The 23,729-nt window shown below is 38.0% G+C and overlaps 1 protein-coding gene across 6 annotated transcripts in view; it reads left to right on the top strand.

Annotated features, from left to right (window-relative positions):
* Nucleotides 1–23,729, top strand: part of RHOT1 (ras homolog family member T1) — a 55,505-nt gene that overhangs the window by 2,864 nt on the left and 28,912 nt on the right. For 5 of the 6 annotated variants that reach the window (XM_024734891.1, XM_024734911.1, XM_024734884.1 and 2 more), the window contains exons 2-8: nucleotides 8,712–8,770; nucleotides 11,129–11,210; nucleotides 13,420–13,463; nucleotides 13,758–13,811; nucleotides 13,967–14,019; nucleotides 19,773–19,881; nucleotides 20,179–20,280. In XM_024734891.1, coding sequence (XP_024590659.1) covers nucleotides 8,712–8,770; nucleotides 11,129–11,210; nucleotides 13,420–13,463; nucleotides 13,758–13,811; nucleotides 13,967–14,019; nucleotides 19,773–19,881; nucleotides 20,179–20,280 — 503 coding nt within the window. The remainder of the gene's footprint in view (nucleotides 1–8,711; nucleotides 8,771–11,128; nucleotides 11,211–13,419; nucleotides 13,464–13,757; nucleotides 13,812–13,966; nucleotides 14,020–19,772; nucleotides 19,882–20,178; nucleotides 20,281–23,729) is intronic. The other variant, XM_024734901.1, reaches the window with a different exon arrangement.

Genomic DNA, 23,729 nt, shown 5'->3' with positions numbered 1-23,729 from the left:
TGTGGCTCACGGGCTCTAGAGCGCAGGCTCAGTAGTTGTGGCACACGGGCTTAGTTGCTCCGCAGCATGTGGGATCTTCCCAGACCAGGGCTCGAACTCGTTTACCTTGCATTGGCAGGCAGATTCTTAACCACAGTGCCATCAGGGAAGCCCAGGAAAACCACTTTTTAAGGAAGAAGTCATAATAATTCATTTGTAGTTTTAAGATGGTTAACTAAGGGAAATAGGAAACGAAAGGAAAAAGGAGCATCGTCTCTGGAGTTGTTGTAAAGCCTGTTCTTTCTCAATCACTTCAGTACATTTTATTGCTGTTGGTGTCCGTCCCTGAACCACACAGCAGCAGCTTCATTCACTGAGGCTCCCAAACAGTTGTGAGCAGTTTCAACATTCTGTTGGCTTAACCTATACTGTACTCTGGAGGTGAAATGGATCTTTTCTTGACCCATCCAGAATTTGGATTCTGAGCCAGCCAGGCTTTAATGCTAACTGGTTGCTGAATGTCTGTTGACTGCTTAGATCAGAAAAGTTAGGCTGTCTATAAATTTTAAGGTGTTTATTTGCAGAGAAAGCCAAAGTATTTTAAGTATCTTCTTCACCTTACCTTAATTATTGAACATATTGAATGCTATTCAGGCCAAATTAAAAGTTAATTACCATTCTTTAAACAAAACAAAAAATTAAAAATTTTAAAAAATTCAACCACATGAAACTTACTTCTTCAGGTTATAACTTTCCATGGTCAATTTCATTGGCCAGAATTTGCATTTAACTAGATTTGCATTAGTATGCTTAACAGATGTCCTTGTTATAATATGAGGAATGAGCCTTATTAACCTTTTATCTAAATCCTGTAGCTGCATTAAAAGTACACAAGATAGGGGCTTCCCTGGTGGCACAGGCCCGCGTACTGCAAAAAAAAAAAAAAAAGTACACAAGATAGTCTTAGTTTTAGTGAAGTCTTGTTTTTAAATTAAATTGAGATATATTTGTCTTCTGGTCAAATTAATTAAGAAAGTGGAACTGTTATCCTCTTTTTAAATGAGTCCGGTATCTCTTACGCAGTTTGTCTAACTGCTTGGTTTATCATCGAAACTTCTGCCAAACTAGCTCACACTTCGGTTGGCTCTGGCCTAGGCTTTTGTAATATCTCCTTAACTGGTATCCCTGCTTCTAATTTCGTCCGTTCTCCATGTAGCAGACAGAGTCATCTTTAAAAAATATCCCAGATCATGTTACCCATTTAATTCTCTGATATTTCTACTTTCACTTAAAGACCATTCAGTTTTTTTTTTTTTAACTTTTGGCTGCACAGTGAGGCATGTGGGATCTTAGTTCCCCAACCAGGGATCGAACCCATGCCCCCTGCACTGGAGGTGCAGAGTCTTAACCCCTGGACCACCAGGGAAGTCCCAAGGCCATTAAACTTTTTAATGCAGTCCTGCAGAGTCCTTCACAATCTGGCCCTTGCTTTGTTCTTGTACTACTCTCTCCTTTACTTTGCTTTCTCTATAAGAGGGCCCTGACCCAGGCATTATCCCTACTTCCCTGCATATTTGTTCACTTTTTTCTGTTGTTACTTGGGCTAGGAGGTAAGCTTCGTAGGGGATTGGTCTTGTTTATTGCCATTTCCCCAGGCCTAGAGTAGGCCAGGCACAAAGTAGGCACTCAAATAGTTGTTGAAAGAATGAACGAGTTCAAGCTAGTTTAGTTTATTTAGTTTATTTACACTTTCCTTGTTTTCCAAACCACTCGTCTTAGTCATAAAAATGTGATCATTCTCCTTTCTTAAAATCTGGTCTGATGTGGTTATTGTTAGGATTTGAAGGGGCAGCATTCATCCAGTCTCTTGTCCATGTTCTTAGCTTTATTTTGTTGGGGAGATTCCTGTGTTCTGGCAATGAAGTAGACCAGTGACTTATAATGGCAATGCCATGTCTAGTTCATGTCTTGGCTGCCAGGAATCATAGTCCTTGCCAAAAGAGGTCAGCTTCTCCTTGAACCACCAGAGGCCATCTTGGAGGTTTAAAGGAGTTAGAGAAAGATTCTTTAGGTATAAGAGTCAAAGACACTTCAGGAATAAGCTAGCATTTATTTTGGAGAAAAACTTTCTATGCTCTTTTTAAAGCCATATTGCTCTCCATTCTGGTCTTTGTTAGAATGATATTTGAAGATTAAACTGCTCCAGTTTCAATTATACTGTGTCTGGTGATAACACAACGCAGTATGGTACCTACTATCACCTGGGTGATAGTACCTGGGTGATTGGCCGTAGAAAGTCCATTCTACATAGCTATTCTATTCATATAGAGAGTCTCTTCTACATCATCCTTACATATGTACTGAGACCTGTTCTCTGCTGTCTTTTCTGCTCTGCCGGCACCAGTTGGGCACTAGTGTTGACGTAGTTTGAAGGAGAGGGATAGACCATAGCATTTGTCCTTCTGCAGCCCACGTTGTCTGCATGTGGTTGATGAAATTGTCCTTTGGAACAATGCTCAGCTATTTCCCCAAATGCTAAAATTTTCCAGTTAAAAATACAACTTCATAGCTACTCTCCTCCTCCCTGTGTATTCTAATTACAATAAATTAAGAAGAGCCAAAAAAAAAAAAGAAGAGCCAGCAAGGCTTCTTAATAAAGAAGCAGATAAAAATGAGGAGTAGGTAGATCCCTTTGCTACTTGAAGCATGGGGTGTTTGTTATCAAGAAAAATAGTCAATATGGCTGGTAGGATGGCAATTGGAACCAGGGAATATTACTTCCACTTCATGAATATTAAGAATTTGCTGTCATTTAGAAGTAGATGTTCAAAAGATGTGATGAAAAGACAAATTTTTAGCCGGGATAAATCTAGATAATTTGTTCTATAGTGATGAATTATGCTTCCCATGGATGACCTACTTAGAAGCATGGGGTTTCAGACAGAACTGTAGCATGTTGTGTTGAACTGAATCAGAAGGCCTTCTGTCCTTGGGGATAGTTGTGGCCATGCTTTTAATTTTTATAGATCACTTTAATATTTCTCAGGCAAAATAGAGGAAATAGAGACCATCAGATGTCTGGCTAACAAAGGATAATTTTTTTGTCCTCCATATTAATATTTATATTAAAATGTTTATATTGTATATAATTATTATATTTAATTATATTTATCATAAAATTGTACTATATAAAATATTTGTAGTATATATTATATTAAATATAAAATTTAATTGGTACAGTAATTAGAGAAGAGCTTGGCATATTGTTCCTTATGGAAATAATTTCTATTTTCTGGAGTAGTTAAAAATATGCAATGTTTATACTCATCTGCCATTGTCATAAGGGATTTTTTTTTTGGCTGTGCTGCGCGGGTTTCAGGATCTTAGCTCCCTGACCAGAGATCGAACCTGGGCCCTCGGCAGTGAAAGCGTGGAGTCCTAACCACTGGACTGCCAGGGGATTCCCATAAGGAACCTTTTTGATTATAGGCTTATTTAAAGAGTCTTAAAATTTTAATATTCTAAAATTTTTTCCTTCAAGACATTCATTTATTTTCTCAATTAAAATTAGCTTGAAAGTGGCCTATTTTAACTTTAATTTTAAACTTGCTGCTTCATTATTTCTTTGATAGTCTCACTCAAGGTTAGGTGGGTAGGTCTTAAGAGAAGCAAAAAAGCCCTATTTTAGATTCACCAAAGCATTTTTTTTTTTTTTTGGTTAAATGTTTTTATTTATTTATTTTTGGATCTGTTGGGTCTTCCTTGCTGCGCGTGGGCTTTCTCTAGTTGCGGTGAGCAGGGGGCTATTCTTTGTTGCAGTGCGCGGGCTTCTTATTGCGGTGGCTTCTCTTGTTGCGGAGCATGGGCTCTGGGTGCGTGGGCTTCAGTAGTTGCAGCACGTAGGCTCAGTAGTTGTGGCTCACGAGCTCTAGGGCGCAGGCGCAGTAGTTGTGGCGCATGGGCTTAGTTGCTCCACGGCATGTGGGATCTTCCCGGACCAGGGCTCGAACCCATGTCCCCTGCATTGGCAGGTGGATTCTTAACCACTGAGCCACCAGGGAAGTTCCTCACCAAAGCATTTTGAAACTAAATCACATCTGTATAATCCTTTATTAGTTAAAGCAGCTGTCATTTCACTGCTCTTCCAAAAGGAAACCCAAAGTGGTACTAATGAAAACATGCTCATTCATTTTTTCCCAAATTCACTGTAATCTCTCTCTCTTGCTCTAATTTTGAACTTGGTTTAAAAAAGGAAATCACTCTTGGATTTTTATGTGGGAGAGATTCATGTTATTTGATTTTTTTAAAAGGCCTTTTATTATACAATTACTTCAGAAACTACATGGGATTGTTTTATTGTAGTAAGTGCTAAATTCCCTCAGATTCTTTTAACAAATGAGGCAGGATACGAATGAGTAGAAATGTCACACTTTGAAAGGTAGTATCATACAAATAAATTAATTATCCCCACTCTTTGGTATTGCTGTCTTGTAAGTCTGTATGATCAAGCATAAGTAAAGCTCTTTAATTGTTGCCGTCTTTATGGTGCCTCGTCTCCAAGCCATTTCCTTTCCTGTCTCTGAGGCCTGCCCTGTTGGAATGGACATGGTGACAGGTCTGTGCTTTGGCAGGAGTTGCTGCAGGTAGCCAGAACTGCCCTGAGGAGCTGAGCTGCGGAGAAATCTAAATTTCCCCAGAATGTTGGTTTTTCTCTTCTGAAAATATCACTGGGGATACAGAGGGTCCATGAGAAAAGCAGAAAAGGGACTATGACCAAGAAAAGGGTTGTCATAATGAGTTTTAAGAAGAGAGATGAGGAAGAATGGATGCATTTTAAAGGTTACGGTGAGGGGGAACTTTAAAGGTAACACAGAACACCTGTTGAAGACCTGCATTTTGCTAAGGGATCCTGAGTGATGGTGATTAAGGAGAAACAAGTCCTTTGCTGTCTTGGAAACTAATAGGCTTTTTGATATTGTTGATTGATTTAATTTTGAAGATTTTGTTTAACATTTTGAGTTAAGGATTCAAAGGTAGGTAGGTTTCTTCTGAAACTGATGAGAGCCTTTGAGTGGTAGGATACAAATAAAATTTTTAAAAGGTAATTCTAAAAAGGGGATTATCAGGGTATCAGAAGAAGAATCAGGGTATTAAGGTAGGCACATTTCTCAAGGACCAACAATGGGACTTGTTTTAGTTACCAAGGAGCATCTGAGTTATTGAGTATCCGACTGAGTATCTGATTATTGAGTATCTGATTCATTTTTTCCCATTCCGGACTTAGTAGATCAAGGATAACATTGTAGACAGGTACAGTTGACCTTTGAACAACATGGGTTGGAACTTTGCAGGTCCACTTATCTGCTGATCTTTTTCAATAGTAAATACTACAGTACTACACAATCTGCAGTTGCTTGAATCCAGGGATGAGGATACAGATGAATCACTGATACAGAAGGCCGACTATAAGTAACACTATTTTCAACTGTGCGTGTGTTAGCACTCCTAACCCCCTCATTGTTCAAGGGTCAGCTGTATAAGATATCCAGGAGAGTTCTTCAGAAATGGAAAAGTTTCTGGGAACATCTGTGCTGGTGATAGTTGTAGGATTTTGGAGATAACCAGGGAAAAAGCAGACATCTCTCCTAGGGCCAGAAAGGCCCAGAAGATCAAAGGTCACAGGTATTGTACAGGCATTGGATCTTCTAAAAGGTTTGTTGTTTTAAGTATCTGGAATAAGAGGACGGTGGCTTGGCCCATTTTAAGATAACTACATTTGACCTTTGAACAAAGCAGGGGTTAGGGGTACTGACCTTCTGTGCAGTTGAAAATCTCTGTATAACTTATAGCTGGCCCACTGTTTACTGTGTTCCTCTGTATCTGTGATTCCACATCAAAGATCTGCAGATTGTGTAGTATTTGCAATTGAAAAAACAAAATCTGTGTCAAAGTGGACCTGCACAGTTCACACCTGTGTTGTTCAACGTGTGGGGAATTTGATTGAAGGATAGACCTGACTCCTTTGAATTATTTTTGCAATTTTTCTGTAAGTCTGAAATTTTCTGAATATAAATAAAAAAAAAAATTGAGCCAGAGTTGCTGGATTAGTCACCAATGAATCTGAATATTTTAATTAACTTATGCAGTATTTGTGTATGGGGTGCTTCCTGACTTTTGTGGTCACCATTCCTTTTCTGTATTACTAACTTGTGTTAACAATAATTGTTAATGTCTGGCATAAGAAAGAGAAAGAATACTGCTTAGCTATCAGGAGATGGGTTATTCTCTTAGTGAGACCATGAGAAAATCACTGTGGCTGGGTCCCTTAGCTCTTCATCTAAAATTTTTGTGGGGAGCTGGGTAAACTGCCTTCAATAACTAGGTTATAGCAGTTCTGTGATGATGGGCTCCTGATTCCGTGACTCAGGGAGATGTTATGTTATTGTCAGCCACTTGAAGAAGGCCCAAGCCTTCTTACACATGTAAATTGTAAAGATTGAAGAAGTCAGAGCTAGAAGACACCTGTTAACCATCTGATCTGCCCTCCATCTGCAGCACCCGCTTGTTTGCAGCACACCCTCTAAGTTGTTTTGACCAGTGCTCTCTTTTCTAGCCAGTCATCATTTTTCCAGACTTGACTTGTATTTTTTTTTTAATAAATTAATTTTATTTATTTATTTTTTGGCTATGTTGAGTCTTCGTTGCTGCGCTCAGGCTTTCTCTAGTTGCGGCAATCGGGGGCTACTCTTCATTGCAGTGCGCGGGCTTCTCATTGCGGTGGCTTCTCTTGTTGCAGAGTACGGGCTCTAGGTGCGTGGACTTCAGTAGTTGTGGCACGCGGGCTCAGTAGTTGTGGCTCGCAAGCTCTAGAGCACAGGCTCAGTAGTTGTGGCACACAGGCTTAGTTGCTCCGCAGCATGTGGGATCTTCCCGGACCAGGGCTCAAACCCGGGTCCCCTGCATTGGCAGGCGGATTCATAACCACTGCGCCACCAGGGAAGTCCTTTGACTGGTATTTTTAGTCACCCTTTCTTTTAGTCATTTAGAAAAGGAATGTGACTTTCCTTAACTTTAACATTTTCCAGTTCTTTTATATTTAGACTTGACTTTTTTTTTTTTTTTGCGGTATGCGGGCCTCTCACTGTTGTGGCCTCTCCCGTTGCGGAGCACAGGCTCTGGACGCACAGGCTCAGCGGCCATGGCTTACGGGCCCAGCCACTCCGCAGCATGTGGGATCTTCCCGGACCGGGGCACGAACCTGTGTCTCCTGCATCAGCAGGCGGACTCTCAACCACTGCGCCACCAGGGAAACCCTAGACTTGACTTTTGAAATCTATAATTTTCTATTACGGCAGAGATTAACAGGCAGGTGGACTGTTTTCCTCTAGAATCACAAGAGGATTTAGTTGATAAGCATTTGAATATCTAGCAATAGTAATTATATTATCAGAAAATGATGGGAATGAAAGTCAATTTTTAGCAAGAAGGTTAAGAATTTAAGTTTGTGCATTAAAAAAAAATTTCTAGGTTAGAAAATGTAACAGGAAAGTATCTTTGTTCTTACTAACCCTTTAAATATGATACCCTAAAAAAGAAATGAGGTAAAGATATAAAGAAATAGACACTCTGCTCTTCTATTGGTGAGGATGTAAATTAGTTTATTCTTTTTTGGAGCTAATTTAACAATGTCTATTAAAACAAAAAAGATCATGCATGCTAACTTGAGTTCTACTTCTAGGAATTTATCCTGTAAAAATACTCATTGCACCATTGTTTATAAAAGTGAAAATCTGAATACTGTTCATTGTTAGGAAATTACGTTAATAAATTATGACATCATACGATGGATTCTTATACAGCTATCAAAAATAATGTAGGAGGGCTTCCCTGGTGGCGCAGTGGTTGAGTGTCCGCCTGCCGATGCAGGGGACGCGGGTTCGTGTCCCGGTCCGGGAAGACCCCACATGCCGCGGAGCGGCTGGGCCCGTGAGCCATGGCCGCTGAGCCTGCGCGTCCGGAGCCTGTGCTCCGCAACGGGAGAGGCCACAACAGTGAGAGGCCCGCGTACCGCAAAAAAAAAAAATAAAAAAATAATGTAGGAAGCTTTTTAAATGTTAATATAAAGTGCACTATTGCTATTTTTAAAAATTGTGATAAACTATACAAGACAATGTTAAACATTTTAACCTTTTGTAAGTGTACAGTTCAGGGGCATTAAATGTTTTCACAGTGTTGTATAACCATCACCACTTTCTACATCTAAAACTTTTTCTTCATCCTCAACGAAAATGCTATATTTATTAAATAATAACCTTCCCTTTCCCCGTCCCAGGAGATTTAAAAATATTGACGTGGAATACTGTCCAAATACATAATTAAGTGATAAAGGAAGATTGCAAAATAGTATAAATACTCTGATTCTACTGTGGTAAATTATTATTATGTTAAATATAAGTGTAGGAAAATCTGGGAGACTACATATGTTAAACAATGGGGGATACTATGGGAGATTTTTACTTTTATATATTTTGGTAATTTTTTGTTTTAAACAATGAATATGTGTAACTTTACTAAGCAGAAGAAAAAGATATAATTTAAGTATTGTACTAAAACATGCTAATTTGGATGCCTCTGATTTTAGGTAACAAATAACAGACTTCCCCGTGTGGTTGCTAAATTTGAGGTTATGTAGAATCTAAATACTTTATTAAAGTAATTCTTTCTTTTCACAGCTAGAGTTGGGAAGACATCACTGATTATGTCTCTGGTCAGTGAAGAATTCCCAGAAGAGGTAAACATTTTGATTTCTTAACTATATTTAAAATTTTTTAAATTTTATCAAAATTGAGTTAAATAGAATATATTTTTGCATGTGGTTTCTTTCTGATAGTTATGACTCTTAGAAAGGCTTGTGGTAGTTTTTACACGACATCTTTGAAATATAGTGTAGGAGAAAGAGTCAAACTAGTTCTGAGTTCACTAAGTAAGGCCTTTGTGTTTCTTACTTTTGATCTTGGCTAGGACATTTGTCATTTCTGTGCCTTAGTTGTCTCATCTGTAAAATGGGAGCTGAAAGGGATGTTAGAGATATCTAAGCTGTATCATCCTCTCTTAATGTTTTTCATAAGCCCCAAATATAGAACAGATGGAGTATTCCTTTAGTTGAAGTAAGGGTAAAAGGTCTGGCTCCCCGCTTGCCTTCCATCTGACACTCCCCAGTCTTTGAGGCATTAGAACCACTAGAATTCTGACACACATATTTGAAAACCTCAAATATTATGCACCTGCATCATTTTACAAATAAAAAATATAATGCATTCCACCTTTGCCTACCTCAAAGGATTGTTATGGATCTCAAATGAGATAAGCTTAGTAATAATAGAGTGCCACCAAAAGTTAGGTGGTTTTGTTATTGCTGGCAATGTATTTATTTATTACATTTTGGAAGTTCCAGTATGGGGGACTGTTGGCTAAGGCCTTATGTAATGTTAAGATATTGTTATGAGGAATGGGATCAATGCAAAAGGGATGAAAATTATTTCTTTTTCTTTCTTCACATAGTAGGTATTATTAGTGCTACGGTTTACATTTATCATTTCTTTACTCTTGTTTAATTAGGAATATCTGTTCAATTTTGCTGTTTAGAGAGGAATTTGATGTATTACATGGTAGTTATTTCAAAAATTACAACTGCCATGTGACCACTCATTGTTTCCTTTTTTTTTTTTTTAATTTATTTTTATTTTTGGCTGCCTTGGGTCTTTGTTGCTGTGTGCGGGCTTTCTCTGGTTGTGGCGAGCAGGGGCTACTCTTCATTGCGGTTCGCGGGCTTCTCATTGGGTGGCTTCTCTTGTTTCAGAGCATGGGCTCTAGGCACGCAGGCTTCAGTAGTTGTGGAACTCGGGCTCAGTAGTTGTGGCTCGTGGGCTCTAGAGCATAGGTTCAGTAGTTGTGGCACACGGGCTTAGTTGCTCCACGGCATGTGGGATCTTCCCAGATCAGGGCTCGAACCTGTGTCCCCTGCACTGGCAGGCGGATTCTTAACCACTGCGCCACCAGGGAAGTCCCACTCATTGTTTCTTTTGCTTTTTTTTCTCTTAAATAAGATAGTTAAATAAATCATAGCTTAATTTGTAAAATGGAGTGTATTTTCATATGTGGTGTGTGGAATCAGTAACGTTAATTAGGATCACTCAGGTTATAATACCTAAAAGTTTTCTATGATAGTTTAATTTAGTTTAAATTGTCTTTTTATTTTATTTATTTTATTTTTTTATTTAATTCTTTTATAAGTTTATTTATTTATATTTTTGGCTGTGTTGGGTCTTTGTTGCTGCGCGCAGGCTTTTCTCTAGTTGCGGCCAATGGGGGCTACTCTTTGTTGTGATGCATGGGTTTCTCATTGTGGTGGCTTCTCTTGTTGTGGAGCACAGGCTCTAGGCACGCGGGCTTCAGCAGTTGTGGCACGCAGGCTCAGTAGTTGTGGCTAACGCGTTCTAGAGCTCAGGCTCAGTAGTTGTGGTGCACGGGCTAAGTTGTTCTATGGCATGTGGGATCTTCCCAGACCAGGGCTTGAACCCGTGTCCCCTGCATTCGCAGACAGATTCTTAACCACTGCGACACCAAGGAAGTCCAGAATTGTCATTTTAGCATAGTCCTTTGGGGCGTGGATAAGGAGTTTTTCTAAGTAATAGGGTCATTAAGCATAAGGCTTGTGTAGCCAGTTATCTTCTAGAAGAAATGAATTTTGATAATTTATTAATTTATTTGAGGATTATTTTAGATTAACATAAGTCTTCATTTGCAGAGTATCTTAAGCCTTCAACAAAATAGAATGAAAACTACATTTAAAAAATCTAATTTTTAAACACCAAATTAATTTAGGAGCTGAAGTATCCTTAATATGTCCTGTGCCCACATAGGTATAAATGTGCATTTTTTTTTAAAAAGTGTTTTATCATATAGTTTTCATATATATTTGCATCTGTGGTAAAGCATAAAAATAAGCATTTAAAAGAACAATAAATACTTGTAAAGATAAGTATTGGCAAAAGGGGCTAATATATGGATAAATTTACATAATCTGTTAACAAGTTTGATTAATAATATTCAAAGGTTTTTCCTTTTTTATATTTGTTTGCAAATGAAGGTTCCTCCCCGGGCAGAAGAAATCACCATTCCAGCTGATGTCACCCCTGAGAGAGTTCCAACGCACATTGTAGATTACTCAGGTAGTGAATGCTTCTTGTAGGTGAAGCTGTAGAGTTAATTTAATAGTCCTTAAAAAGGTACTTAAATGAGCTTTTAAAAACGTTTTAAGAGGGTTGTTCCTTTTCTCTAACAGTAAATGATCATTTACTATTTTTGTGTTACCCCACACCCCACGAAAAGCAGTTCTCTGTCCCTAATTTACCAAGTTGGGTTCTGTAATAACGAAAAAGAAGGAGGGATGGCAAATGACCAGACAAATGATACCCTCCTTGAATTTGCATGTTTGCAGAGAGAAGTTCTGTGTTAATTTTGTTATCAGACATTCAGGCATGCTCTGATGATGTAGAAAGGTTCTAATTTGAAAAATTTTTGAGTTCTAAATTTGTTTTTTAATTTGTCAGACTTTGTCCTTAAAAAAAAAAAAAAGCTAAAACAGTTATCATCTTGCTTACAGTATATGATAATGGAAGCACATCTATATTGCTTTTAATAATGTAAAGTTTTTTACTACTACTTTACTTTTTAGTCATTAAATTATTTTACTTTGTTCTGGGACTTCTTTTGGAAAGAAAGAGAAGTTGTAACAGGTGTACCACTCTGATGAGAGGTGTTGATACTGGGGGAAGCTATATATGAAGGCAGGAGGTATATGGGAAATCTCTGTACCTTCCACTCAGTTTTGCTGTGAACCTAAAACTGCTCTAAAAAATGAAATCTATTTTTTAAAATGCGTATAACTACATTAGTAATACTTCGTTTTGCTGAGCTGGTATTCCATATATTCCAAAAGTGAAATACTTTGCAGTCTGATACATATGACTGTTGAACACTTAAAATGTGTCTGGTCTAAATTGAAATGTGCTCTAAGTATAAAATATAAGTGGATTTAGAAAATGAAAAAAGGAATGTACGATATCTCATTAATAATTTTTCTATTGATTACATATTGAAATTTTAATATTTTTGTTATTTTGGGTTAAATTAAAAAGTCATTTTACCTGTTCCTTTTTACTTTGTTTAAGGTGACTACTAGAAAATTAAAAATTTCATGTATGGCTTGTATCATATTTCTGTTGGACAGCACTAGAAGCTGAGGGGAGTTGGATGTTTTCTGCTACAATCAGTCTCATAACTAGCTTTATTTACAGAATTATTCTTTTTCAATATGTGTAGCCACATACTTAGATTCACTTTAGTATTAGAATTGAGGCCTTAACCCGTTGATTACTCAACATTTGAGAAGATATTTAAAATATGGCCAATTTTTAGCAGAAATTGAAATACCATGTATTCATTTGTGATATTAGTTTGTATGTCAGAAATAACATGCATTTTGGGGGGAAACAGTTAACGTAAAGTGATCTAAATTAATATGTCAATAATTGCTTTGGTCTTCATTTGTTTACTTCTCCATTCTAGCTATATATTGCACCTATCCCCTGCACCTGTGGGATTATAGGCATATCCACCCATTGAGATCCGTTCTAGCCAGAGATATGGGCCAGTGAGGGAATTTTTTTTTTTTTTAATTTATTTTGGCTGCGCCGGGTCTTAGTTGTGGCACTTGGGATCTTAGTTGTGGCACTTGGGATCTTTTAGTTGAGGCATGAGGGCTTCTTAGTTGCGGCAGGTGAACTCTTAGTTGGGGCATGCATGCGGGATCTAGTTCCCCAACCAGGGATCGAACCTGGGCCCCCTGCATTGGGAGTGCTGAGTCTTACTCAGTGGACCACCAGGGAAGTCCCCAGGGAATTCTTGACTCATTATCATGCTCCAGTTTTGCTTCTGAGGCCTGGTTAAGATTACTTCTGTCTGCTGTCTAGATCTTAAGCTTATATTGCCCAGGTTCTCACCTGGCTTTTTGACCCTGTGTGTATAGACTCTTTGGGCTTCTGACTCTCACTTGGGTTTCTGATCTCTTTTCCCAGTCCCTTCTCAACTCTAGATCAGATGCCAGCCCAGATTTATCACACAATGCCTTCTGCTCTTCCTTGCCTGAGTTATCTTCATGTAGACTTGTCTCTCAGTGCCAGCCAGCTTTCTTATCATAGTTCAACTCTGCTTTCTCTGGCTTGCCACTTGTCTGGCACTACACCATGTAAATGACACGAGGGGTGAGAGATGTTTTGTGGGATGTTAGATGGGTGTCATATGGGTTTTAGCTTGGCCATTTGTTTTTATGAAAGTGTTTAAAATATGAAAAGAAATTTTTGACTTTGTCATTTGTAGAAGCAGAACAGAGTGATGAACAACTTCATCAAGAAATATCACAGGTAAGTTAAAAAAAATAGTTCTAAGTTTTCTTGTGGGAAAACAGTGATGATTCTGTATCTACCATTTCATTCTCTCACTAACCAAGAGGACTTTTTCAGTTCTTTATTGTTACTGCTGACTTTGAGAATGTATTTTTGCTGTAAATCCTTTGGAACCTTTTCCTCTTAGAGGCATGCTAAGTGTTTTAGTTTTCCAATTTTGTTCTTTCTTTGGCCCAACTATATTAGCTAGTTGGTAATTAAATGCTACTTTTGTGTTATTTTAAAATGACATCAATTTAATTTTTCTTGTAGGCTAATGTTATCTGCATAGTTTATGCTGTTAACAACAAGCATTCTATTGATAAGGTATGAATGTGTGACATTTTTTCACTATATTTTGTTAAATTTCAGTGGGAGCACTTTTAAAATTGATCCTCAATTTAGAATTTTAGGGGTCAAAGTAGAGTATTTTTCAAAGAAGATCCTCATTGTGGCTTACTTCTTGTTAATTTTCATTTTAGGTAACCAGTCGATGGATTCCTCTCATAAATGAAAGAACAGACAAAGACAGCAGGTAGTTTTTTTCTCTCAAACTTCGTATATTGAAAATTTTCAAACTTAGAGGAAAGTTGCAAGAAATAGTACAATGAACATCTGTAAACTATTCACTTAGATCCACTAGTTAACAGTTTGCCATATGTGCTTTATCTATAGGTCTGTCTGTTTACACACTCACAGCTTTTTTTGGGAGGAATTATTCGAGGCAGCGCATATATTTGAGAGCAAAGCAGAAAATAGAGCTCTGGTACTATAATGTGCCCTCTCTCTTGAGCTGCCCTTTTGAGGATTGGCAATACCCTAAGTCATTGATTGCTCACCATGTGGTATATGTAAGAGCACAGGACTTGGAGGAAAATGAGTGACCTTGGAAATCTGGCTTGGCCTCTTATGAGCTCTAAAACTTCATTGAGCCTTAGTTTCCTCATCTGTAAGTGGGTAATACTTCTCTTGGCTACATGTGGTTATTTTGAGAATCCAGTGAAATATAATGCATGTATAAGTGCTTTATAAGTTCTCTAAAAATCTTTATAGAGATCTTCATTTAGGAATTCATGCAGGGAGATTTCTTTGAAATTCTTTGGAAGATATATGTATGATAGGGAAAAAGCAAATTCTGTTTTCTTCTAAGCAGATTGGTGGTCCTAGGTATAAATGTTTTGAGCTTTAAATGGAAACAAAACATTCTGTGGCATTGTTTAATTGAACATGTTATTTGTGAAGCATTTGAGTCTTTTTCCAAAAAATTTTTATTGAGATATAATTGACATAAAATTATGTTGGTTTCAGGTGTATAACATCATGATTCAGTATTTGTATACGTTGTGAAATGGTCACCACAATAAATCTAGTTACTATCTGTCATCATACACAGTTAACTTTTAAATTTTTTTTTTTTTTTGTGGTATGCGGGCCTCTCACTGTTGTGGCCTCTCCCGTTGCGGAGCACAGGCTCCGGACGCGCAGGCTCAGCGGCCATGGCTCACGGGCCCAGCCACTCCGTGGCATGTGGGATCCTCCCGGACTGGGGCACGGACCTGTGTCCCCTGCATTGGCAGGCGGACTCCTGACCACTGCGCCACCAGGGAAGCTCCCACAGTTAACTTTTAGTATTTACTCTCTTGGCTACTTTCAAGTATGCTCCACAATATTATTGACTATAGTCACCATGCTGAGCTTTACATCCCTGTGGCTTATTCATCTTGTAACTGAAAGTTTGTACCTATTGACCCCCTTCACCTGTTTCACCAACTCCCACCTCTCACCCACTTCTCTGGCAAGCACCATTCTGTTCTCTGTACCTATGATTTTGGTTTTTTTTTTAGATTCCACATATAAGTGAAATCATACGGTATTTGTTTTTCTCTGTCTGACTTAACTGTGCTTAGCCTAATTCCCTCAAGGTCCATCCATGTTGTTGAAAACGGCAAGATTCCATTCTTTTTTATTGCTGAATAATATTCCATTGTATATATATTCACCACATCTTCTTTATCTATTTATCCATTGATGGACACCTAGGTTGTTTCCATATCTTGGCTATTGTAAATAGTGCTGTAAATGAACATGGGGGTACATATATCTTTTCAAATTAGTGTTTTTGTTTTCTTTAGATAAATACCCAGAAATGGAATTGATGGATTGTGTGGTAGTTCTATTTTTAATTTTTTGAGGAACCTCCATAGTGATTGCACCAATTTACATTCCTACCAGCAGTGCGCAGAGGTATATGAGGGTTCCGTTTTCTCCACATCCTCACCAACACTTCTTATTTCTTATCTTTTTGATAATAGCCATTCTACCAGGTATGAGGTGATATGTCATTGTAGTTTTGATTTGCATTCCCCTGATGATTAGTGATGTTGAGCATCTTTTCAGGTGCCTTTTGGCCATCTGTATGACATATTTTGGGAAAAATCTGTATTCAGATCCTCTGCCCATTTTTAAATCAGATTTTTGGGGGTTTTTTTTGCTGTTGAGTTTTATGAGTTCTTTGTATAATTTGGATATTAACTTCTTATCTGACATATGATTTACAAATAATTTTCCCCCATTCAGTAGGTTGTCTTTTAATTTTGTAGATGATTTCATTTGCTGTGTAGAAATAGAAATTTTTAGTTTGATATAGTCCCACTTGTTTATTTTTGCTCTTGTTGCCAGATCCAAAAATTCGTCACCAAGACCAATGTCAAGTAACTTATGCCTGTATTTTCTTCTTGAAGTTTTATGGTTTCAGGTCTTACATTCAGGTCTTTGATCAAAATGGTCTTACATCCATTTTGAGTTAGTTTTTGTGTATGGTGTAAGATAGTGGTCTAGTTTCATTCTTTTGCATGCGGCTGTCCACTTTTCCCAATACCATTTGTGGAAAAGACCATCCTTTCCCTATTATATATTCCTGCCTCCTTTGTCATAAATTAATTGACCGTATTGTTTGGGTTCCATTGATCTATGTATTTGTTTTAATGTGAATACCATACTGTTTTGATTACTATAGCTTTGTTATGTAGTTTGAAATCAGGGCACATGGTGCCTACAGATTTTTTGTTCTTTTTCAAAATTGCTTTGGCTATTCAGGGTCTTTTGTAGTTTCATCCAATAGGATTATTTGCTGTATTTCTGTGAAAAATGTCATTGGAATTTTGATAAGGATTGCATTGAATCTGTATATTGCTTTGGGTAATATGGACATTTTCACAATATTAATTCTTCCAGTCCATGAGCACAGAATATTTTTCTGTTTCTTTGTGTCTTCTTCAGTTTCTTTCATCAATAACATACAGTTTTCAGTGTCTTTCACCTCCTTGGTTAAATTTATTCCTAGGTATTTCATTCTTTTTGATGCAATTGTAAATGGCATTGTTTTCCTAATTTCTCTTTCTCATAGTTTGTTGTTAGTGTATAGAAATGCAACCAAATTTTGTGTATTGATTTTGTACCCCACCACTTTACTGAATTTGTCTGTTCTAACAGTTTTTTGATGAAGTCTTTAGGGTTTTCTATATATAAAATCATGTCCTCTGCAAATAGTGACAGTTTTAGGTGCCTTTTATTTCTTTTTCTTGCCTAATTTTTCTGGCAAGTATTTCCAATATTTTGTTGAAAAAAAGTGGGGAGAGTGGGCATTCTTGTCTTGTTCTTTGAGTCTTTTTAAATGTTAGGAAAACCAGGCTAATATCTATATATTATTCACATCTGGCCCTTTACTTCATTTTTTAGATTTCTTTTTTAGTTGGGCATTTTCATGCCTTGAAACTCTAAAGATCTGTTTCTAAACAGATGAACATGGTGACTCACCCTCTCACGTATTTACTTTGTGACTGAGATGGCATTGTATGTGCTACATCTTGCATCTCTGATGGCTTCTCTTTATCATTGTTTTATCATTAGCATTGTTTTAAAGTCACTTTGTAGTGACTTACTGACAAAGCTGAAAGGAGCTCTCTAGAGCTATACTGTCCAAGGCAGTAGCTTCTAGTCAGTTGTGGCAATTTAAGTAAAATGAAATAAAATGAAAAATTCAGTTTCTTGGACACAGCCACATTTCAAGTGCTTGATAGCCACTTGTGGCTAGAGGTTACAGGAATGGACAGTACAGATAAAGATCATTTCTGTCATCACAGAAGGTTGTATTGGACAGGACTGCCTTAGAGGAAACGATGCCTGTATGCTCCTGACACTTGTTTTTCTTGCTGATTACTTGAACTGTTTCCAGGAGGGACTCTTCAGAGGAGTCAGTTTTGCCAGGATCTATCAAGCACTAGTTTGAACAACTGAATTTTTAAAATGGGCTCTACTACGACAGCTTCCTAAACTGCTCTTTAGAAACTAGATGGCTAGTCTTGTGGCCCTTTTAGTATGCCATCTGAAGGTGGCTTTCAATATTTGGAGATCTCTAATTGCGCTTTCTCAGGGGTGGCTATACTTTTACCCCTCCCTGAATCATGTGAGCATATTTATTTCTCTTGTGGTTGATTTGTTCCAAGGTGATCTATTTCTTTAGTGTATGGACTTCACATTTTCCCAATACCCTCTTTCGTGGGCCTCATACCTTAAGTTTATACTTGTTACACATATGTTCTTACTTAGGACTTCCTTGTACCATTATCACAGTGCTCCTTAGTCAGATGTGCCCATCACTGTCGCCTGAAGTACTTTAAAACAATATAGATGCCTTTGCTCCACCCTTTGAGTTTTAGAATCAGTAGGTTTGGAGTAGGGCTTGGACATGTGTATTTTTTTTTTTTAAGATCCATAAATTATTCTGAGCCACGTTTGGTTGTAAAGCACCACATTTTTGGAAACCCTTCTGGCTCTATTAACAATCTATATTTGGGTTATGAAGTGGGACAGTCCTTTTACACATAATAACCACACTAGGTGGTTAAATAAATGCTTGCAAGTATTTCTTTTGCAATCTGGAGTTCCAGCAAGATGATTTGCTTTCCCTTTAAGCTCTCTTGTGGGATGTACAAATAATTGTTCTCCACTGGGCTAGTACTCCTTGGTAATCCCCATTCAGATTTCTGTTAGGCCTGTCAGATTTAATTTGTTTAAAACAAAATCCTTAATTCCCTGCCTACTCCCCACTGCCCACCCCCGCAGATTTCTAAGTCTTTTCTGTCTCAGAAGCTCTACGCATTTTGTCCAGACAAAAAATCTGTTTACTTTTCTTGATTTCTGCTTTCCTTCAATCTCTATCTCTAATCTACCCATTGCTCCTGTTTGTTCTACTTCTAAAATATATCTCAAATCTGAATATTTCCTCTTCACCTTCATTGCCCTAATCCAAGATATCACATAAAAAACTTTTTTATTATTGAAAAAAAATCAAACATATACAGAAGTAGAGAGAATAGTATAACGAATCCCTCTGTATCAGTCATCCAGCTTCAGTAATTAACAACTCATGGCCAGTGTTGTTTCATTTATTACCCCTCCCCTTGGGATCATTTTGAACAAATCAGATACCATATTGTACTGTAAATATTTCAGTATGTATCTCTCAAAGATAACAAATGACTGCATTTAAAAATATCATTTGGATCATATCATTCACCTACTTATAACCCTTCTGTGGCTTCCCTTTTTACACTTAAAATAAACCACACACTATTTACTGCAGCTGTAATTCCTTTTGTGTCTGGCCTTTGCTCCTCTCTCCAACTCCATTTCATACCTCTTCCCCTTGGACCAGTACTCTTCAGCCACTCTGGCATTTTTCTGTTCTTTGGACTCATGGGAATGTTTTCTCAGTTTGGGGCTTTTGCACATGCTGTCCCTTCTTCCCAACCAGCTCTTTCTTGGATTTTCACATAACAGATTCCATTTCATCCTTCACTCCTTGGCTCAAATGCCACCTTGTCAGAGAGATTTTCCCTGATTACCATGTAGAGTTAGCCCTCTCCCATTACTTTATCCCATATATCCCTGTTTATTTCCTTCATTGCACTTACAGAATTGGAAAGTGTCTTGTCTGTTTATTTGCTTATTGTCCATTTTCTGATTTTCACTATGAGAGTGAGCAGGGACCTTTTCTGTCTTGTGTCTGTAATGCTTAGAACAGTCCCTGGCTTATAATAGGAACTCAGTAAATATTTGCTGATTATGAACATGCTTTCCAGGGTGCTTGGGCTGACTAAGATAGAGGGTTCATATTGAGGAGATTAAGTAAATCTTATTAGTTAGACTAGGTTACAATGTACATTAAAATATAAATCTAATGTCTTTTGCCTTCCTTATTATTACAATGTGCCCTGTTTATTTCAGGCTGCCTTTGATATTGGTTGGGAACAAATCTGATCTGGTGGAATACAGTAGTATGGAGACCATCCTTCCTATTATGAACCAGTACACAGAAATAGAAACCTGTGTGGAGGTATGCCTTATCATTGGATTTTGAAATTTACAGTTGGTGAATTCTCACTAAATTGAGGTTCAGAATAGGAGGGAGGGAAGATGTGGGGTGGAATAAATTTGTTTGTGAAGTCTTGTAAACCAAATAAAACAGAGAACTTGGAGATGGCCTCTGAGCTCTTTGTAAACAGTCATATTGTGATATCCAGTAAGAAAAATGCACTTTTTTCAGTTTCTTCAAGGAATGTTGATAGTTTAAAAAATATTTTTAGATTTCATAATTGCTTTCAGAGTGAAAAATTTTAAACTTTCTTTTCAGTGTTCAGCAAAAAATCTGAAGAACATATCGGAGCTTTTCTATTATGCACAGAAAGCTGTTCTTCATCCTACAGGGCCCCTGTACTGCCCAGAGGAGAAAGAGGTAAACCCTCCATCCCATCAGGCTGTGTTAGTAGGGGCTGGAATGTGTAGGTAGTAACTCCGTTATAAAAAGGATTTTTAGTAACTCTGAAGTATTCATCTGAACTGCTAAAATTAAAATTTATTGCTTACTATACTGTTATATTTTCTAGGTACTTTTCTTCAAAGACATTCATGTTAAATAGTCAGAATAATATTCCAGATCAAATATTATTTCAGGAAGTGCCATTAAAACAAACAGAAGAATTGGCAATTGTAACAACAAAAAGTCCAAAGACTTAACTAATGGTCTACTTGCTTTGCTACAATTAAATCCACAAATCTGTGGGATGAATTGGGAGATTGGGATTGACATATATCCACTAATATGTATAAAATAGATAACTAATAAGAAAGTGCTGTATAAAACATAAATAACTAAAATAATATTCAAATCAAAAAAAATCCACAAACTTAAAAACACATACAAGCAAAAAACTTGTGTAATTATTTGAAATGGGTACAATATGTAATACAATTTGAATAATCCCTTTTGTTCCATAGCTTAGAAACACAGTAATTCCTTAATGAAATATTTAAAATTTAACAATATTTTACCGTAGACTTTTTTTGTTTGTTTTTTTGCGGTACACAGGCCTCTCACTGTTGTGGCCTCTCCTGTTCCAATGTGCAGGCTCAGCGGCCATGGCTCACAGGCTTAGTTGCTCCGCGGTATGTGGGATCCTCCCGGACCGGGGCACGAACCCACATCCCCTGCATTGGCAGGTGGACTCTCAACCACTGCGCCACCAGGGAGGCCCTACCATAGACTTTTAAAATTAATTTTTAAATTGAGATGTAACTCACATACCATAAAGTTCACCCTTTTGAAGCGTTCTCTTCAGTGATTTTTAATGTATTCACAAAATTGTGTGTCCATCCTCACTGTCTGACTCCAGAGCGTTTCAAAAGAAACCTTTTACCCACTAGCAGTCACTCCCATTCCCCTCTTCTTCCTTACCCCAGCTTTTGGCAACCAGTAATCTTCTTTCTGTCTCTATGGATTTGCATATTCTGGACATTTCATATAAATGGAATCATACAATATGTGGTCTTCTGTGTCTGGCTTCTTTTATTTATTTATTTATTTTTAGATTTTATTTTTTATACAACAGGTTCTTATTAGTCATCCATTTTATACACATCAGTGTGTACATGTCAATCCCAATCTCCCAATTCATCCTACTACCACCCCCACCCCCACTTCCCCCCTTGGTGTCCATACGTTTGTTCTCTACATCTGTGTCTCTATTTCTGCCCTGCAGACCAGTTCATCTGTACCATTTTTCTAGGTTCCACATGTATGCGTTAATATACGATATTTGTTTTTCTCTTTCTGACTTACTTTACTCTGTATGACAGTCTCTAGATCCATCCACATCTCGGCAAATGACCCAATTTCATTCCTTTTTATGGCTGAGTAATATTCCATTGTATATATGTACCACATCTTCTGTATCCATTCATCTGTCAATGGGCATTTAGGTTGCTTCCATGACCTGGCTATTGTAAATACTGCTGCAATGAACATTGGGGTCCATGTGTCTTTTTGAATTACGGTTTTTGGATGGAATGTCCTATAAATATCAATTAAATCTATCTGGTCTATTGTGTCATTTAAAGCTTGTGTTTCCTTATTAATTTTCTGTCTGGATGATCTGTCCATTGGCGTAAGTGAGGTTTAAAGTCCCCCACTGTTGTTGTGTTAGTGTTGATTTCCTCTTTTACAGCTGTTAGCAGTTGCCTTATGTATTGAGGTGCTCCTTTGTTGCATGCATATATATTTATAATTGTTATATCTTCTTCTTGGATTGATCCCTTTATCATTATGTAGTGTCCTTCCTTGTCTCTTGTAACATTCTTTATTTTAAAGTCTATTTTACCTGATGTGAGTATTGCTACTCCAGCTTTCTTTTGATTTCCATTTGCATGGAATATCTTTTTCCATCCCCTCACTTTCAGTCTATATGTGTCCCTAGGTCTGAAGTGGGTCTCTGGTAACTCTTTAATTCTTCCCAGTCTTTGTTAAACATTTCTTGCATCTTCTCGATCTTTGCCTCCAGTTCTTTTTCCGAGGTCCTGGATCATCTTCACTGTTATTATTCTGAATTCTTTTTCTGGAAGGTTGCCTATCTCCACTTCATTTAGTTGTTTTTCTGGGGTTTTATCTTGTTCCTTCATCGGGTACAAAGTCCTCTGCCTTTTCATTTTGTCTGTCTTCCTGTGAATGTGGTTTTCCTTCCACAGGCTGCAAAATTGTAGTTCTTCTTGCTTCTGCTGTCTGCCCTCTGGTGGATGAGGCTATCTAAGAGTCTTGTGCCTATTTATTTATTTTAATTAATTAATTAGTTAATTAATTTTTGGCTGCATTGGGTTTTTGTTGCTGCACATGGCTTTCTCTAGTTGTGGCGAATGGGGGCTACTCTTTGTTGTGGTGCATGGGTTTCTCATGGTGGTGCCTTTTCTTGTGGAGCACGGGCTCTAGGCATGCGGGCTTCAGTAGTTGTGGCACGCAGGCTCAGTAGTTGTGGCTTGTGGGCTGTAGAGCACAGGCTCAGTAGCTGTGGTGCACGGGCTTAGTTGCTCTGTGGCATGTGGGATCTTCCTAGACCAGGGCTTGAACCCATGTCCCCTGCATAATGGCAGGCAGATGCTTAACTACTGCGCCACCAGGGAAGTCCCTGTGTCTGGCTTCTTTCACTTAGTGTAACGTTTTCAAGATACATCCATCCACGTTGTAGCATTATTAGTACTTCATTCCTTTTTATGGTCAAATGATACTTCATTTTATGGATATACCACATTTTGTTTATCCATTCATCTGTTGTTGGATATTTGGGTTGCTTCCACTTTTTGGCTATCGTAAAAGAGCTGCTAAGAACATTCGCACATATGTTTGAACCCCTGTTTTGAGTGTCTATTTAGCAGTGGAATTGCTAGGTCACATGGTAATTTTGTTTTACTTACCGAGGAACCACTAAACTATATGAAAGTCCCAATTTCTCCACATCTTTTCCAACACTTGTTATTCCCCAGCCCCCACGTCTGTTTGTCTGTTTATAGCTATCCTGGTAGATGTGAGTGGTATCTCTTTTTTGTTGTTGTTGTTGTTGTTGTTTTTTGCGGTATGCAGGCCTCTCACTGCTGCGGCCTTCTTCTGCTGCGGAGCACAGGCTCCGGACGCGCAGGCCCAGCGGCCATGGCTCACGGGCCCAGCCGCTCCGCGGCATGCGGGATCTTCCCGGACTGGGGCACGGACCCGTGTCCCCTGCATCGGCAGGCGGACTCTCGACCACTGTGCCACCAGGGAAGCTCTCATTGTTGTTTGAACTGCATTTCTTTGATGGCTAATGATGTTGGACATCTTTTCATGTACTTATTGGCCATTTGTATATCTTATTTGGAGAAAGG

This window comes from Neophocaena asiaeorientalis, unplaced genomic scaffold (genome assembly GCF_003031525.2).
Source record: "Neophocaena asiaeorientalis asiaeorientalis breed wild unplaced genomic scaffold, Neophocaena_asiaeorientalis_V1.1 scaffold129, whole genome shotgun sequence".
In the NCBI taxonomy this organism is placed as follows: domain Eukaryota; kingdom Metazoa; phylum Chordata; class Mammalia; order Artiodactyla; family Phocoenidae; genus Neophocaena; species Neophocaena asiaeorientalis.
The sequence above is the reverse complement of the archived record's forward strand: the minus strand, read 5'-3'. Positions and strand labels throughout refer to the sequence as shown.